The sequence below is a fragment of the Poecilia reticulata genome, linkage group LG15 (genome assembly GCF_000633615.1).
Source record: "Poecilia reticulata strain Guanapo linkage group LG15, Guppy_female_1.0+MT, whole genome shotgun sequence".
NCBI classification, from domain to species: Eukaryota; Metazoa; Chordata; class Actinopteri; order Cyprinodontiformes; family Poeciliidae; genus Poecilia; species Poecilia reticulata.
This window is the reverse complement of record NC_024345.1, coordinates 6701352-6720442: the sequence shown is the minus strand read 5'-3', so window position 1 is coordinate 6720442 and position 19091 is coordinate 6701352. Positions and strand designations below refer to the sequence as shown.

The window sequence follows — 19091 nt, the reverse complement described above, 5'->3', positions numbered from 1 at the left end:
ACAGCAGACACTTCCTCCTCTAATCACTCACATGCAATTTTATTATGTTACCAACATAGTTTAAACAAATATCCAGAACAAAAGATGCATTTCTTTCTTGGAATCTGTTAAAAAGAACATTGATTTAATAATGATTATTTGTTATTAATTTCCATGTGGAGAAATCTTGAAATACTGGTGTGTGGGTTCAAACATTGTCCAGTTCACTGAAGAGTTGACTTTGGAAAAAAAGAGCTTTTAGATGTTAGTGTGAAGTAGGTAAATGATTTGGATCCAGAACTGAATGAGGTTTTGTTTTCTTGCTCAGAGCTGAACGACAGCCCTTTTTTGGGGATGACGCTGGACGGTCTCCATGGCAACTGTGGCTTCATAGAGCGGAACAGCTTCCTCCATCTGAGGTCTGCAGGGAAGAGAAACCAGATGTGATTATGTTGAACAGTCAGTATTTTCTGATATTTTATATATTGGGATAAAATGCACAAACAGCATGTTTTTCAAAGTTACCTGAGAACTCCAGCTGACATCTTCTCCACAATGTCTTTCAGAATATCTAAGAACAGATGTTAAAGACTATGTACAGCCCAAGTCAGAAATTTACATATGCTATTAATTTTTGGCCTTTAAGAATTCAGTTGAACAGCTTTCTGAGGGTGGAATGCTTTTACAAGAAATTCAATTTTTTTTCTTTTTAAACGGGACCTAGCTTTTTAGATGAAATCCACAATGAATCCAAACTTGTGAAGCCAATTATTGTTTTTAACTTTAACTGGTTAAACGTTCTATAACACCCCTGCAAAAGTGTGAAAGCTTACATGCTAGCATACAAGCATGAGCAGATAAAAAACCAAAAAAACAATGGTGAAAAGCATTATGTTATTTTATACTGTTCAGGTTGGCACAATTTCTGACAAGGAATGCAAGTTAGTGTTTGCAATGAGCAGGAACCTAGTGAGGTGGAAACTAAGGGTCAAAAGCACATGTGCGTTCGATGACATGCTAAAATCCCAGCACTATCGAAGGTTTTCTTTTACCCAATCAACATCCAAAAATGGCCATCTTTCAGGCAGTGGCCTAGTGTAAACGTGGCCTGAGGTTGTTTGTTGTACAATCACTGACCTGCAAGTCACACTCTGCCTCCGTTATCCACAGTGTTCCCCAATGTTCAGTACTCTGCCACCTTCTCTTCATTGTCCCTTGGACACATTATCCACCAACATGGACTTACTCCGATGACACACAGGTCTACATCTCCACCAAATCTAGCCATCATCGCCAGCTGCCTGACTGATGGCAAACTCTGGATGGACACTAATTTTCTAAAGCTCAACAGCAACAAACCATAACTACCTATTACCAGTCCCAAACCCCTATGACTACCTTCCTCACTCCACCACTCAGATACTTGTCCTCTCCTTAATAACTTCAAGACTCAACAACAGCAATAGAGTCCTTCATGGACTTTCCTCTATGCATCTGCAAAAGCTACAGTATATCCCACCTACCCACCCCATTGGAACTTCTCAAAATAATAGGAACTCTGACTCTCTACCTACCGTCAAATCATTACTCAAAGCTGGCCTATCCATCATAATCCCCTTAAGTTTCAACTACTATTCCTCAAGGGTGTCAGAAAATGGATGGATGGATGGATATAAGAGAATGGTTCAAATGAATCATTAAAAGCCCCAAATAGGTATGAGATGAATGCAGATGTATAGGCAGGCTGTAGATGTGAGGACAGGATACGGAGGTACCGTCCTCGCTGAGCCGATGAGGTCGTCCAGACCTCAGGGTTGAGGAAAGACACGGAGGCGGATTTTAAATGCAGTAACCTGCAGTCTGGAGGATCCAACTGCAGACAGAACAAACATTTCGTAATTAACATGTTTATGTAGAACTTTAAAGTCTGAACTAACAGGAGCTGTCTGGATTTGACCGTAAGCCTGTTACCTGCAGGTTTTTGTGGGAGGTGACCCAGTGCCCTCCCACTCCGAGCACACTGATGATGTCATGCTTATGGGGGAGTAATTTTATATCCTCCTCCTCTTCGTCTCCGTGGAGACAAACTTTAAAGAAAAAAGGCCTATATTTCATTATTAAAATCATATTTTAAACAAAGACATGGTCATCATCCTGAAGTGTATTTTCAGTTCACCTCCAGAATCCACAACTATATCCACTCCCAGTCCTCCCGTCTCCTCCAGAACCACTGACAGCAGGTCCGATGATCCGTTATGCACCGGAATGACTCTGGCTGTATGAACAAAAACAGAACCACATAAAACACTGAACCACTGTGGCTGATTCTACAGTTCAACATTCTCAATATCCTACAGTCCTACCCAAACATTTTTACACAAATGTTTTGATGACGTTTGCATCCATTTTGCTACATTATTGTTAGATTTTAGTCAATTTCAGTATGAAAAAAAAAGAAGCAAAAACAGGCAATAAAAAAAGAAGAAACTTTTGACTATACTAGTGAAAGGTTTACCTGCATACAGTATTTGATTCTCTCCACAAGGTGGCAGCAAAATTTACATTTAGCACATTTCCATCTCTATGCTTCATACATAAAATATATATTAGGCATTTTCAACAACTAACTTGTTAAAAATAAAACAAGTGTGTCAGAAGAAATTAACAAAAGGCGCACCATTAGTTTTATCAGACATTAGCAATCCTGTAGAGAAGCAGGCATACAGGTACATCTGAGAAACATTTGGGTATTCTGAAAAACATCAATATTTTTGTTCCTCATTTCAGAAAATGAAACTCAAATTTTATATAAAGTGAAACATTTCAAGTCTTTATTTGACATAATATTGATGACTTGGAAATATAAAAACTCCAAATTCATTGTTTTGGAAAACTGTAATGTTACATAATGATAATTTTAAAAAGCTTTTTGGGTAGTGAAGATTGTTGACTTGATCAATGTCAATGCCAAAGAAGCTGGTTACTCACACAGTTCTGTAACTAAGCATATTCATGGAAAGTTAAGTGGAAGGAAAAAGTGGTAGAAAAAGAAACATCAGCAGCAGGGATAACTGCAGCAAACATCAAAATTACATTAAATAATGGACTGAAACATTTCACTCTGTGTGTAATAAGTCTATGTTAACATAAGAGTTTAACTTTCTAAAAATAAGTAAAAATTATTGAACTATTTTACAAAATTCAAATGTTTTGAGATGTACTTGAAGGGTTTGAAAGCTAAAGACAGAAAAATATCTCACCTACTAAAGGATCCTGAACGCCTAAGGAAAATATGAAGGAGAGGAAAGAAGTGAAGGAAGCAAATACATAGCTTGAAAGTAAAGGAGGAAAATCAGCAGTTGACTGCGACAGGAAGCTGAATTAAAAGACAGGAGGTGCGGTTGTCAATGCAGTGGGGGATACAAACCTACGCTGGGCCGAAGCTGCTCCAGGAAGGCCTGTTTCTGCGGCGAGTGTGATGTGGTGAGGACCTTGACTCCGTGGTAACAGGCCAGCTGGACACACATGAGGCCGAAAGGCTTCACAATTACAGGAAATGAGACTGTTACAAAACCATACCGCCCCGACATCGCAGTTCATCCTCAGACTGACTGTACATACACTAGACCCGTCCATCACCAGGAGTGTGTGTCCAGCTGCCATGCGGGCGTGTGTGTGTAGGGCAGTGTAGGCACAGATGCCGTCACGCAGAGCTCCCGCCGCACACAAAGAGCTGAGCTTCTCTGGCTTTTGAACTGCAGAGAACAAACAAAAATGTGCAGATTTAACCGTGCTTTGTTAAGGTACTCGCATCTCTTAAACATTTTTTTGTCTTTACATTTTCAATCACATTAGCATTTTTTTTGTGGCTGAACATAATAAAGCAGATCATTTTAAAGTGGAAGGAAAATAATGCATGGTTACATCATGTTAACATCAAATGTTTTATCAGTCCTGAGCTGCTCTATGTGTGTAACATACCAGCTATCAATAGCATTTGTAATTAGCTTACATCATACTGGTGTTATTATGGTTATCAATTTTACCCAACAGGAGTAGCAAACGGAAAAAATAAATGTAGATTTTGAAATGCAGTGGTATTTAACTGTGTCATAAAGCTTTAACTATTTGCCCTGTGTCATATCATTTAGTTTATATTATTAATGTTATTTTAAACATACATTTCATGTTAGTTTGATGCTTTTGGGGCCCTCTGGTGGGCCTTTTACTGGCACTGCATGGTGACATGATTTGAATAATAAATTGAGATTTGTTCCTTGGTCTTCATAATGTTGTTCTCTAACAAACTATTCAGGCTTTCACAGAATAGCTGGATTTATACAATGATTAAATTTGACTCTATTTACCACTTTGGTGGCTTCTGAAGGCAAAGAATTTTAATTAGGGCAACAGTCCTAAACAAACATGGTATTCCATGAAAGCTGGTATAAAACTCTACCAGCTAATGCTTACCTTAACCCCAACACAGTATTTAGCGGACACCAACGCTAAAGTGCTTCAAAGTATGAGAATGAATATAAATTACTATTTAAACAGATGATATCCAAAACGTAAACACTGATGTCCAGCTTTACTCAATTGAAAGTTTGTAAAACAACCAAGTGCTTTAGAATTTATTCATAAAAAATTATTTAGGGGAAGGTTAATGTGCTAAACCTTTTCAAAATTAGCAAAAGCACTACATAAAAAAAAAATTGCTTCACCTACACTGCACATTGGCAGAAGTGTTCTTATCCATATGCATTTGATAATAATGCAGTAATTTATGTTGGTCTATCACATAAAATCCAAATAAAAAAGCACTGAAGGTTTTAGTTGTAATGTGACACAATGTGAAAAAGTTCAAGGCATGCTAATTCCTTGCAAGGTACTGTTTTATGACAAGCATTAGGATTTCTGGATGTCAATAACAGGTAGAATTTCCTTAATAGTAAATGTTCCATTTACCGACACCCTTTCTCAGGTACTCTATCTGAAAGCGCTTGGGTTATTGTATCTGATGTCTCAGACCAGATGGAGTCTCTGGACTCGAGGTGCTTTCAGTGTTCTGTCAAACAGCCAGCTGAGCTTCATTTTAGATTTTAAAACACCAAGAGTGCCAGTGAAAGATGGACGAGGAGCTGTTTCACAACATCCATTTATCCCACCGACTTTGAACACAGCCAAGAGGACATTATGGCAATTCATGTTTGAGTTAGTTTAATGTATAAACTGCCCTTCTCTCAGCTTGTGTTCTTCTGACTCCTTATATCAGATTTATAGTAAAAAAAAAGTTCATTAGTGCATTTACCTATATAATACTCATCTATGTCAATGACTTCACAGAGCCCAGAACAAGGTGAGTCCAGAGGAAGAACTCCTGGAGAATGAAAGGAGGAAAACTTATGAATAAAGAGTAAAATGAAAAAACAAGAACCACAACACTACATAGGAAACAAACCAAAATGTAAAATGGCCTGTTTTGTTTTTTGAATAGAATATGCTTTATTGATTCCCATGGGAAAATTGCTTATTAGTTGACAAACTACTCCATCCAAGGTGTTAAGTATTAATAATCCAAATATAACCATAAACAATAAAAATGTATAAAAACTAAAGTATGTAAGCTGAACATGAAAAAGATTTGTGGAAAACTGAATTCTCAGCAAGAAGAACTGGAGCCGCAGCAAAGGCATCACAAATATTCAGATGATACAGAATCATTATGAATTAAAGTATTTAATTTCTTCAATTATCTACTTAAACATTTACATAAATACATTTTATTTTTAGATGTTTATTGAGAATAAAACAGCTGGTTTAGTTAAACCAGCTGCAGTGCAGACTTTGGGTAGGAGCTAAATGTGGGAGGAGTCAAATACTTGACCATTTCCACATAATCTGTTTTTGATTCCCTTTTAACCCAGTTAACCCCTGACCAAACTGCATTACTTAAGCTTATAGTTGTGTGTCAAATATTTTAATAAGATAGTAACATTATAAACAAACAATAGAAAAACAAAAGTGTGCATTTTTTTCTAAATTACAAAAAAATCATATGCTTTCATTTTCCCTTTTATTCCTCACCCAATTTTAGCAGCCAAGTTTCATTTAAAAGCATTTCTCACCTACAACCTCGTCCTCTGGCTGAAAGAAGGTCACTTTGGGTCCAACTATGGGGAAAAAAAACACAGAATGAGCAGCTACATTTGTGGAGAGAAAGCTCCCTCAGAGCACACATATGAGTGTGTTTGTGTATAATGTAGGATTTGCTCAGTAAACACAGTTTGATACCTTGAAGGACGACGCCTGCCACCTCTCTGCCAACAGGAATGAAATCCCTCCTGATCCCCACTTCCTGAATCAACTGGAGAAAGACAGATAAGTTACTTTACTGCTCATTAATTCAGCCATTAATGGGCAAAGAGTAATTAAAAAAAACAAAAAATGTAGAAAAACAAAAGTAATTGACATCTCTTTGGCTCCAAAGGGATACCAAGCAGTGTCAGTTACTTTTTGTTTTTCTCCTAATTGATGAATGAAATCCTTTCAAAAGTGGTTTTTGTATTTGTTCAGCTTATCTTTACTCAATATTAAATTTGTTTTATGATTAGAAACATTTAAGTATGACAAAAAAGTAAAAACAGAAATATTTTTGGGAACAACCACTCTTCACTGTATTTCAGTGAATGAAGTCGGGATGAATGTGTGAGTATTTGGATTTTGTGTTTTTCTCAGTTTATTGAATCTCTATGTTGCCACGGCTACCCCTTGATTGTTCACAGCTGTCCCATTTACTCTGATTACTCCCTTGTGTATTTAACCCCACCTGTGTCACCTGCTTCCTGCCAGATCCTTGTCATATGTCATGAGTCTCCAGTTGTGTTTTTTGTTCCAGTCGTGTGTCTCCAGAGCTACCAGTGTCTGAGTTTCCTTGCCTCATTGCTCACTTGTGCTGCCTGGATCTCTGTTCACTATGATCACCATTAAAACCATCATATACTCTACAACCTGGGTGCACCACATCCATCCTCCACCACCAATACAACAAATCATGACAGAATAATTCTTATGTTTTGTTCCCCTTATTTTTCTTTTGCAAAATATGATCCCAAAACACAAGTAAAATTTAAACTGCATCCCTTGCTCTGTCTGGTTTGGAGGTGTGTGCACTTGGAGAGAACAAACATTTATGAACAAGCAAGTTTCCACAAAACTTACAGTAGCTTCTCATTAAGTACTTTATAATTTAGGGTTGTTGTTTTGTATACCTTGAAGTCTAGAGGGCTGAGTCCACATGCTTTGACCTTCATTCTGACCTGATGGCTTCCCAAAACATCTAGGAGAGTCTGGAGAAAAACAGAAACATGCCAGTTAATGATGCTTGTTGTGATCAGACAATAATAAGATACCCGTTTATCCTACAGTTCCAGTGTGAAGTCTACATACACTCACCAATGGGTGTAAAACTTAATTTGGGGATATTAATCTTTTTTTTTTCCTTTTTACAGATTAAATTGAAATTATACTGCAGCAAACAGAAATTTACTAAATTAAAAATAAATTGAGGACAAAAATGGCTCTTTGGATTGTAAAAATTGCAGACCCCTGACCTAGATGAGGATGAACACAATAATTCTTATTTCATCAGAATCCCTTCCTCTTTTAGTGATGAGCCAGCACTACTAGGAGCAAAACAACCCCACACCATGATGCTCCCACCACCAGGAACAGGTATTAGAAGGAACAGGAACAACCGAGGAACCACTAAAGCTTTTTAGTGCGCTGGGGTCTGGATTATTAATAATGTATGAATTTAAAGCCCAACTCACCGTTTCCTGAATAACAAACTTGTGCTCAGCATCGCCCTCTGCAGCTCGGCCGTATAAACCTTTCATGTCGCCCCAATTTTAATTCATGAACAGAAACGTCGATCAAAACCCTCCAGCTTTATCTAAATCAGAAGGAGAAAACACAGGCGCTGGTTTTCAGGTTCTGTTTGATTTGATCAGCTGACCTCTTCTTCTATTGCGGTGACAATCTAAGGCAATGCCAACTTCTCCCTCTACCGGAGAACGCAACACGTACAATTTATTGATGCATTTTAAACTTTCAGGAACCTTTAATAAGCTATTAATAAACCTCAAAAATATTTCCCACAGTTTTGAAACTGTAGAATTATCTATTTTTATACAATTCGAACCTTTCCATAATGTACACAGTAGAGATAGACAATTTCCACGCCAGCTTTAAACTGCATCCCAGTCTAAAGGGATGCAGTTTAAAGCATACAAGTGACATTTGACTGCAGATCATCACATGTGTGAATCAGAAGATGGACTAACTTCAACCACACTACCTCAACATTATGAATATATTGGTACTCACCAGGCACAGGAAATCAAATGCATTCAATAACTGATCAGTGGTGAATGTGACCAATGTGTTGTAATTGTAATAGAACAATTACAAGTCCAGTTATTAAATTCTCTCCACTTTTTATTCCAAGTGTCATTTAATAAATTTGCGAATTTACACAGAATAATCTAACTCGGCGTTTTTCTGTATTACATGGTACGCCGTATGTACTACTACATACATAAAACAGGACATTGCAGCTAAAATAGAAATCCGTCAATAAACATTTTCGGTTTCTTATTAGGCCGAAAAATAAACTAAAACTTATCACGCCTTTTTAAAAATAAAATTTTGTTTCCATATTGATAAAAATTATATTTTTCTGGGTTTTGTTTAGGAACAACGGACTTCAGAAGCGCTTCTAATACTCTTGTTTTACTATATTTATATGGTAAAGGCGAAGCCAAGGTTCTCGCGATATCGCGTAATACCTTCCAAAAACCAAAAATCGACAAAGTCTCGCGATATTTGCATGGCGTTACCCCATTTTCCAGCTGTCCCTCACTCTGTCGGGATTTCTGAACCACGGGAGAATCACCGGAAAGCCTTTTGGTGATAAACCACCACATTTTGGGAGAATACATCACAATTTATGGTTACACAGACACACAAAGAGTTACTTTCTAGAGCTTTTAAGGATGGAAGCTGAACTATGAGGTAAGTAGAGACTGTAGAGAGTGGCTGATGTGAAAGAATGTCCCTGAGCTTAGCCTGCATGCTAATTCTACTGATAACGGTCGGTTGGCCAGTTTCTCGTTTACTACAAGGAGTAGTTAACTAGTTTAAACGCTAAATTGTTATATTCGCTATTTTAGGCTGTGCCTGATATATATGTTACGACGATAACAAGATTGTAACGCGCTCACAGTCATGGAATTAGCCTCTATGCTAATGTAAAATCAGTGCATCTCCTCTGTGACCCCCGTAACACTGACCGGAGTTACTGATGGCTAACCTCTGGCTCAATGATGCTCGGTCTCAATAGTCTCATAAGCTGACCACGTTACCATATTTAAGAGGGAAAATGTGTGGATTTTTTCAAAAGATATATTGCCTGTACTAATAATGATGTTAGTCTCAGCTGTCAAATCCAAAGCTCCTAAAACCTTCTTAAAACCAAAAACAACTATTATAGGGGTTTAAGACCATTTGTGAATCGAACTGAATAGAAAAGAGGAAGGGAGAATCCGTTCTGGTACTGTAAACGCTCCCCCCTCACAAGAGAGCTGGGTACACTCCCTTTAAGCCTCACCGATGTGTAACTTCATCAGGTTCATGGGGGATAGGAGGCTTACAAAGCCAGTCGGTCAGAGCTGGTCTCCATGGTAACGCGGATGCTGACAGTTCTGTTGGGGGGCAGGGTGACAGGGACCCAATCAACTAGACGTGGGACAAAGACTGGACAATGTGAAGCATTGCTTCACCACTGTTCAAGGATTGCTGTTGATATTTTTTAAAAATTCTAATTATTGCCGCACAAAATTAGAAATGCACTGATTAGAACTTTGTAGGTCATTCCTCTTTCTCTTTTAAGTATAATAATTTTAGAAGTTGTAAGAGTAGCTTTCAAAATATGCTCATACGCATCCTGCGATGAACAGCCATAATTATTTATATTAAGAGTAGAGGCAATGTCACACTGTGTGTATGAGGAGCAGTTGCTACAGTGGCTACTAATGTTTTGCAAAATGAAGAAAAATGTTCATGTCAAAGGCTCTTCATCATCTTACTTTAACTATTGTATGATTAGAATAGCTTTCAGAATACATTTATAACACACTTTGCACCTTTATTGAAATGAAGTGAAATGACATCAGATTTATATTTACATTACATGTCGTTTTTATTATGTGTAATGAAGCATGAGGGGTCTCTGTGGAGATATTCCCAGAATTACTGAACTCCCTTGTTCATATCAGATCAGTTCAAAAATGCTTATAAATCCTGGAGGAAAATTAAATGGAATTGAAAATTGTAACTCATATTATTCATTCATCCTTAAAGCATCCTTAAAAGACTTAAATTTTAATGCCTTAAAATGTCTGAAATACAATGAAAAAAGAAGTTGGCCTTAAATATGTTAACCACAGGTTTTGAGAACTAGTTAAGCTCATATATTTTATGAAGTTTTAATTTTTCTTGTGAGGCTTTACCATTAGACAAAACTTTTAGTCACATGCAGATGTATTCACTGTGTTCTGTGACTCAAGAGGGTTGTATCTATCTGCTAACTATCTGCTAATAGCTGGCTAGCTTTTTTACTCCATTATAGGTAAGTGCAAATTTATCACCAGTTGGCTGGGCGATGTTTGTCTTGATCATTGGCTCACTTTTGTTGGCAAACCCAATTGATTTATTTGCGGTTTTCTTTTGTACATTTCTGTTGCGATACACCCCTTAAATTTTTCATGGTGATCTTACAATATTTTAATGTTGAGTTGGTGAAACATGCAGAAACCCTGTTATTGTCTTGACAATAATAGCTTTTCCAGAACTGCTGTGATCCATCCACTTTCAGATAAGTCATGTAGAGCAGTGGTCCCCAACCCCCGGTCCGTGGACCAATTGGTACCGGGCCACGCAAGAAATAGTGAAATATTTCCGTTTAATGTATTATTTGAGTCTGGAGGATATTTTATTTTGAAAATCCTTTAACCGGATTCTCTCGATTACTTTCGCGCCACACTGAGGCCACAAGCAGCAAAATGAGTAAGAAACAGATCAGATGTGTTTGGAAAGTTTCTTTGCGAAGGGGAAAAGGCCCAGAGAAGAGATAGGAGAATGGATTTATCCCGGACCGGTAGGTGAGTCCCACATTACAAGCCGCTCTGCGTAACATGCAGCGACCGGCTGCTAATGAGACAATGAAGCTTCAAGCTGCTTTGCCAGGAAGAGGCCAACCAGGCTGTGGATATAAGCAACACTTTGGGTGTTATTGTCTCTCATCACTCCCAGATCGGACTGTCTCGTTGCAGAGAAACAAGCTCAGGGCTCCCGTTAGTCATTATCATGAGTTAAAATTTTCACAAAAGTAAGATGTTCGTTTTTGTGGCGCATCTGTATATTATTTTGAAGGGAAATGTAAACGTTACCATAGCGACCAGAGTCAGAGCGTTTGGGCAGTGATCGAGAGGAGATGAGTAGAGCTTGAGTCTTAAGTCTGGTTTAGACGGAAAGATTTAAGAATTGTCAGCCGATTCTCCAAACCTCTGTGACCACAGAGCTGATAAAAGTACAACAGATTCGATAGGTTCGTGTGTCCAAGGCAGGAGCAACACGAACCGATTCCAGTCACGAACATTCCGATTCCAGAGGATAATCCAGTAAAACCCCCAACATAGAGGGAATTTATAATAAGCAAACACGGATGACTATGTAGAAGCAATAGTGATAGTTTGTGGAGTCATTTGAATAAAAGACGTAACAAAAGGTGGATAAAAGACTACGGGAGCAGCCGCTCTATTTGCTGCACTATTGATTTGGAGGTGACTGTTTTTTCATAGTTAACATTTTTAACTGAATAAACATAATAATGACCTTTAGATTTAATAATAAACATTTCCACATATCATCTCCGATATTCACGGAACTCAGTTGCGCGATATGTCAGCTGTTTGGGATTCCCCTCTGTTCTTACGTCACTGCGCTTTTTGATTGATTACCTGTCACATTCAGCAGGTCGTATTCTCGTTCCCAAACAGGAAAAACCCCACAGGTTGCAATAAAAACTCCAAGACAACCCAAATTGGGTATATTCAGGATTTAGCGGGAACACCAACACCTCCCGCCCGGGCCACAGCAAAATTTTCCAAGTCTTGACCAGTCCGCGGTAATAAAAAGGTTGGGGACCACTGATGTAGAGTGCATTTCATCTAAGGTAAAGGAGCCCATATAATTATGATTGAAAGCAGCTTTTGGTTATCATCTTGGCAGTGTTGCAATATTGATATAAACTATCTTCAGAAGGGCTGGTGACAGCCCATTATGCACATCCTAGCTTAAAAGGAAACTTCATGCCACAGCATGACTGAAAGTGCTTCACAGTGAGGTAGTTTCTTGCTTTTTAATCTGGTATTTTGTATTTTCCTTTGTATAAAGCTGAGAAAAATCCTTTGGCCAATAAGGGAAAACTCTCTAAACGATGTCTTCCTAATTCTTGCTCAACTAAAGTTGTTTTGCAATCATGGCAATTGCTCTACTTTGTCTTTTTGAAGTAGTTTTTACATTGTTGTGCTGAAATCTGACGACTTGTGGTTGCTTTGACTTTGCACTGACGGGCTTAGCGAGGCAGTTGACTGACATTTATTGGATTTTAATCCCTTCTTTTTTTTTTACATACATCCATGAATAAAGCCTGAAACGATCAAAGTGTCTTTTTTTGTGAAATTATTTGACAGTGCTAGAGCATGACAATAATTGACTTGTTATTCTGTAACACATTCCATAATAAATGTGTTTTTCATGAAACTTGACACATCCAGATTTGCTGATGATTTCTTCCTTTAAATTTTTAAAGAAGAGAAAAAAAAATCTGGAAATACATAATTAGTTCTCACATTTCCTTAAGTTAGATTTGAATCAAAATTATTTTCTAATAAAATGGGGTGGTCAAATCAGGCTTTTTAAAGATCGATGATTGGCCACAGAGCTGCCAATTATTGATAGCTGTTCTGCACCCTTATAAAGTGCAGAACAGTTACTAAAATATAGAAGACATGTTGAAGCAATCCAGATTGCTTTATAATGAATCAAAAAGGAAAAAACGTTTTCGTCCTTGCAAACTTTCACAAACGCCTTTTGAGTGTTTTCAAACATGCCAAAGCCCAAGGTGGCACAGTATAGCACAGTGTTGTGGTCAAGACCACCTAACCCGAGACCAAGACAAGACCAAGACCAGAGTGCATCAAGACCAAGACTTTTAGGGTCCAAGACCAAGACCAGTGGTCTTGACTCGACACAATAATAAAATATGATCAAAATTGCTTCTCAAATTGATCTGAAAGATCTATATTCCCATAAAAGCACCTAGATATCAAATATCCATCCATCCATCCATCCATTTTCTTGCATCCTTTTTCCCTCAGTGGGGTCGGGAGGGTTGCTGGTGCCCATCTCCAGCCAACGTTTCGGGCGAGAGGCGGGRYTSAACAGTGGCGCAGTTGGTAGAGCTGTTGCCTTGCAGCAAGAAGGTTCTGGGTTCGATTCCCGGCCTGGGGTTTTTCTGCATGGAGTTTGCATGTTCTCCCTGTGCATGGTGGGTTTTCTCCGGGTACTCTGGTTTCCTCCCACAGTCCAAAAACATGACTGTCAGGTTAATTGGCCTCTCCAAATTGCCCCTATGTGTGAGTGTGTGTGTGCATGGTTGTTTGTCCTGTGTGTCTCTGTGTTGCCCTGCGACAGACTGGCGACCTGTCCAGGGTGTACCCCGCCTCTCGCCCGAAACGTTGGCTGGAGATATCAAATACTTAATACATTTTACCAATATTAAATATTCCATCTATGTGCTACAATCCGTGGTGGACTTGTGCCATCCCTAAAAAGATAACGCCCTGGGCGTTTGCCCATATTGCTCATGTCAGAGACCATCACTGTCTGCACCATTAAACATAGCAATTGAGGTAATGCCCTGACGGTAAATAACGCTCAACTATGAACACTGACCAAGGAGCAACAAGCAAGAAGTAACCAAGCACAAGATGCTCATCATGACTGTTTTCACCCTCTCTCCCGCTATATGAAGCCAGGCAGTCTGACACCATGGCACACATTACAGCTGCCACTTTGAGCGAAAACAACCAAAGAGTAATGGGCATGCTCTGCATGCTCTTTCGTTCTTGTGTTTTAGTTATTTGTTCATTTAAAAAATATCAACGTACATAATTAAATAAAATAATGATAGCTACTGCAGCGTACGCAGAGCATTACAAGAACAAAGAACGGGTGTTCTATCAGGTCAGATCGTCATACGCTTAGCACAAACTCACGGCTATATCTTTCAGACGTCATTACCATAAGACTTCATTTAATCAGCAACATAGAATCATTACGTAGATCGTCATACACTTTATTATTAACAGTTGTATGGCATCCTGACTTAGTGGTTAAGTAGGTTAATGAGTTTTACATGGGCGTGTGTGGTAGATGACTCCAGCTGCAGCCAGGCCCTGCTTTAAATACACTTGAAGCCACAACAATGCATGTATATCTATATAGTTATCATTGAAAACAATTTAATGACTTATTTTCGTCATAACTTGTTGTGTATGGTGAACTGACAACTCCTCTGACTTCTTAATGCGCATGCAGGCATGGTACTCACTACATGTATGCTATTCTGACAGCGCATGGTAATCTGATAGAACAACGGCTCTCAGTGACACTCCAGTCCTATCTAATAAGTAAAAAGCCGTGGAGAAGAATCAACTGTTTCTGAATGTCACATCACTATATTGGAGACTTATGGACACAGTGTTGTCCCATATATGCGACAAGTCAGTCAACACCTCCTCACAATAATTCAGTGCAGTGAGTAACTTTTTTTCATCACAAATGCTTATGTGTCTCTATACAGCTAGCTTTGCTAACATCACGTCAACGGAGCTTACTTTTATTTGAGATACTTTTCTATGTGACGAAAAAAGTTAGACGTTGTCCCCACCGTCTGTGAAAGCAAAGCAATGCTGAGTTAGCTGTGGTCATCGGATTTCTTATGATTTATGCAGCGCTATTCTATTACTGACCATTAGACAGACATCTTCTGCCGCTCAGAGGAAACCACTGCGCATGTCTTGGAGCGCCGCGTGCAAGTGAAAGGTTGGGAGGGGGAGTAACAGAAACACGTAATTGCTTGGATTTTAATCGGTGTGTTTTGCAACCACCGAAAAAAAAGATTTTAAAAAATAAACTGGACAGTGTGCTGTACTCTTAGTGATATTTTCACATTTGCGGTCTCGACTGGTCTTGAAATAAAATGCCGTGTCCTCAGCGCCCGAGACCGAGACAAGACCGAGACCAAATGCGGTCGAGTCCGAGACGAGACCGAGACCATCAAAAAATGGTCTCGAGACCACGACCGATCTCGAGTACTACAACACTGGTATAGCACAAAACTAAAACCTATGTCAGCCTGTCAGATTTGTCCTAAACAGCTATCACTTCCTGTTAATAGGGACGCTCCGATCAGGTTTTCTGCTGCCGATACCGATCACCAGAGGCTGATCTCTGGCGATCACCAATTTTTGCCGATCACCAGGATTGACTGTTTTTTGCTTTAGGTATAAATGCTACTATGAGATCTGACAATTTAAAAAAATGATCTGGCAATAAATTCACCAAATTTAGGCATAAAACATGCAAAAATACTTGCAGGCACAATACAAAAGAACAACTGAAAAACCTGCAATCAGTAAAATAATATTTAACAGTAAAGTTCTCTGTACCCTAAATTATACATGAGTCAAATAAATCTGCCTATATCAAATAATGTCAAGTAAAAAAGATTCATTCAAAGTCAAACGCAGCCTGCATCAAAATAAACAATCGTTCCTGACAGTTTGGCCAGCTGAGTAATGCTGGTTCTGATTGGTTGTTTCTGACCGAGCTGAGTAATTCTGCAGAACACAGGAGGAGACAGAGGAGAGCGATTATTTTTTCAGAGATTATCTGTCTTGTGTTAGGATAGCAAAAGTTTTAATATATATCTAAAATCTTTTCTTGTTTTAAGTTACGTGCTGCAGCTTTAAGCAGAGGTCCGGTGTGAGAGTTCACTGCAGGTGGAGCAGAAACGGCGCTATGTCGTTTCTGCGTAGCGGCGGTTCAACAACGAGAAAGGAACCAGCGTCTTACACCACTAGCTCGAAGACATAAATTATTTTTTAGGTTATTTGTTTAGCTTTCTGACCGTGATGCTAATCCGGGTGAGTGTTGGTAGTTGTGCGCTACTATCTGGCCGCTCCAGATGTAGCCGAACAACACGCAAACTTCCCTATTCACTCTGAGAGCGTCCAAGTTCCACACCACATTGCTTAGGATTTACTGCTGCGCGTTTGCGAAGTGTGAAGGGAAGACGAGACAGCTGCACATGCAGGCTACGAATGAGATACAGGTAATTGGCAACAAGAGACCGTGATCGGCGATCACCGATCATGCACTTTTTCACGGGAAATCGGTCGATTATGATCGGTGGTCGGTCGATCGATCGGTACACCTTTACCTGTTAAGTATTAAACATGACCCCACAGGTTTGTGTGGACAGATGTATAAATGTAACTTGTTTTAAATAGCACATTATATAAACTCAGAATTCTCATGCAGAGTTTTGGTCAATAAAAAAACACACCTCCCTATGTGTTCACATACTGACCATACTATGTTGTCATTGCACTTCATTTAAGTTATTTAAGAGACTCATTAACATTGTTATTGCTGTAGAAAAATAAACTATAATAAATGAAGTGTAGGCTGGCAACTTACCAGGCTTATAATACATAGAGGGAAACCCTGAAACTAGACAATGTTGATTAAGTCAAAGCAAGTATGTGAATATAAGTGTATTATTTGTTGCAAACAGTAATACATGGGGCCCTAAATCTCAATTTTCCCATGTACACCTGTAAACACATGCAGAGTTTCCTCTTATCTCCACTTTGGTCTGAGTTTTTATAAATAATAATTTTTAATTATTTTAAACTGAGTTTTCATGTAGCCGGAAGGCCAAATTACGTAAAAAGGTATCTGTTTTCAAAGATATTCAGCTACATGTGAACTATGCCTGAGATGAAGCAGTTGTGCTTCTCTGTCATGGCCGCTGTCATGTCATTAGCCTGATGTGTGTGTGTGTGTGTGTCAGTTGTCTTCCGACGTCCAGTGTATTTCTATTCCTCATCTTAATCTGCACACTTCCATTGGCTTTTATTTAGGTTATTTTTGATCAAAAATGTTGTTTTGATGATGATGCTGGCAGTGCATGTCTGGATCACGTACTTACTCTCGTTTTCTTCTTTTTTTTCTGAAACGGTTACACCCTTAGTGCTTCCTGTGGGGCTGATGATGGGTGATGAAGCAGGTCATGGGGTGGGTTGAACCGCTTTGTGTCGTCGTCTCAGAGCAACGGAGAGCTGAGTGTGAAAAACTGAGTGTGGTGATGCAGGTATTAATATACCAACAGTATTATAAATAAGACATCTGTGTAAGGAACGGTCAACAAATTACATCCTGTGTAACCTAATATACGGTACCTTTTATGTTAATCATACATTAACAATATTTGATCCCAGATCGCTTGCTGTTTTTCCTGTTCATTGATTTTTCAAATTGTCGCTCCTGCTTATTGGAGAGATGTTTTTAAGGAATTTCAGTTTAGTAGAGCAAGAAAACAGTTGTTTTGCTCCTAACTTGTCTAAATTCATTACAAATGAAGAATAATGGAGGGGAAAGAATATAAACATGGAGAGATAAAGGACAGTCTTCTTTTGTGTCCTGTTCTGACAACTGTGTTTACACAACAGACCTACTACGCAGTAACATCCCTTTGCTCTAATTATACAGACTAATCCCACAAATAGAAGGCGCTCAGGGAAAACGGAGCATTAAGCCTTCTAGTATACATGTGAAACACGTATAAGAATGTTGTGCATTTTATGATGCTGGGACTAGGAATGCTAGTTATCAATTGGGTTCATATAAATCTTGTCGATTATTTGATTAGCGGCCATTTTCTTAAAAAACTAATTTTGTAGCACATCGGCTGAATGAATGCTATTGAGGTGAAACTTAAGCGCTTAAGTGTTTATATTTCCAAACAGAACCACATAAAGTGCATTTTACATCCCAAACCAGACTCTTTTTGGACCATTTCTATTCCCCATTTGGGTGTTGCTGCCATATTTAATTCTGTATCAATCTTTGGTTGTGCTTAAGGATGACCAGCATCTCCCTCTTCTGGATGACGACTAAACTAGAACATTACGTTGGTCTATTTCCAGACAAAAGTATGCCTTATCATTTAAAAATAAAGAAAAATAAAATCCAATAAATCATCAGGTGAAAAAGAAAAATACGTCCATCACAAAGCAGACAAATAGTTATATTTCCGGGTTTCCCTCAGAAAACTTGCTAAGCCCGCTGGTTGGGGCCTCAAACACCTGGCATCACTCTGCTGGAATCAAAGGGACAAATGGGGAGATTTAATGTATGTTGCTTTAGTAGCTCTAAAGCAACATACAGCTTTAATAAGCTCATGTCAATAGACATTATTAAAGCTCATGTCTATTGAGCTTTAATAAGCGCCACAGACACTGTTTTGGTTGCCCAAGCTTTATGGGGCAAGTTTTTAGATCTCCGCGCGACTACGCACATTATCTCTGGCTGACTTTAAGTAGACAAAACATTTGATATGGTGCAGTTTGATGCACCGTGTCACTGCAAAAAAATAAAATGAGATGAAAATAAAACTAGGGACTATAAGGCGAGCACAAAAGCTCTTCCATGTTCTGAACCACTGGTCCGCTAATGCACAGTCTGCAAAATTTATCAACACACACAGTCGGTGTGTTGAGACCTAACCACAGACGCCACACATAATGCTTTGTTCACAAAGATATATCATCCCATTGCACACTCAACGCACACCTCTAAATCCATCCATCCATCCATCCATTTTCTTCCGCTTATCCGGGGTCGGGTCGCGGGGGCAG

General features: G+C 38.8%; 2 protein-coding genes across 9 annotated transcripts in view; one reads left to right on the top strand and one right to left on the bottom strand.

Annotated features, from left to right (window-relative positions):
• Positions 1–23: 23 nt before the first annotated feature.
• cryzl1 (crystallin, zeta (quinone reductase)-like 1) lies at positions 24–8011 on the bottom strand. Of its 2 annotated transcripts, XM_008429017.2 has the most exons (13): positions 7812–8011; positions 7251–7328; positions 6274–6346; positions 6108–6152; positions 5291–5359; positions 3601–3734; positions 3407–3518; positions 3240–3260; positions 2156–2254; positions 1951–2066; positions 1747–1852; positions 505–550; positions 24–400 (listed from the first exon to the last, which is right to left on the bottom strand). In XM_008429017.2, exons 1-13 carry the CDS (start codon positions 7875–7877, stop codon positions 304–306), a joined length of 1062 nt encoding a protein of 353 aa, XP_008427239.1. In that variant the 5' UTR covers positions 7878–8011; the 3' UTR covers positions 24–303. The 2 variants fall into 2 exon arrangements, with proteins under 2 accessions (XP_008427239.1, XP_008427240.1); XM_008429018.2 differs by lacking the exon at positions 3240–3260.
• Positions 8012–8892: 881 nt separating this feature from the next.
• Positions 8893–19091, top strand: part of itsn1 (intersectin 1 (SH3 domain protein)) — a 74948-nt gene continuing 64749 nt past the window's right edge. For 6 of the 7 annotated variants that reach the window (XM_008429029.2, XM_008429028.2, XM_008429026.2 and 3 more), the window contains exon 1: positions 8893–9054. The gene's annotated coding sequence lies outside the window, so the exon portion shown is untranslated. Of the gene's footprint in view, positions 9055–17455; positions 17546–19091 lie in introns of those variants that run through there. The other variant, XM_008429022.2, reaches the window with a different exon arrangement.

What these genes read in the sequence shown, in the direction of transcription:
- cryzl1 (XM_008429017.2), bottom strand. Translation starts at nt 7,877, where the DNA reads ATGAAAGGTTTATACGGCCGAGCTGCAGAGGGCGATGCTGAGCACAAG. An exon ending in AGTTTGTTATTCAGGAAACG is followed by an intron (nt 7,329 to 7,811) that starts GTGAGTTGGGCT and finishes GTTTTTCTCCAG; the next exon opens with ACTCTCCTAGATGTTTTGGG. An exon ending in TCAGCGAGGACGGTACCTCC is followed by an intron (nt 551 to 1,746) that starts GTATCCTGTCCT and finishes ATCTGTTCTTAG; the next exon opens with ATATTCTGAAAGACATTGTG.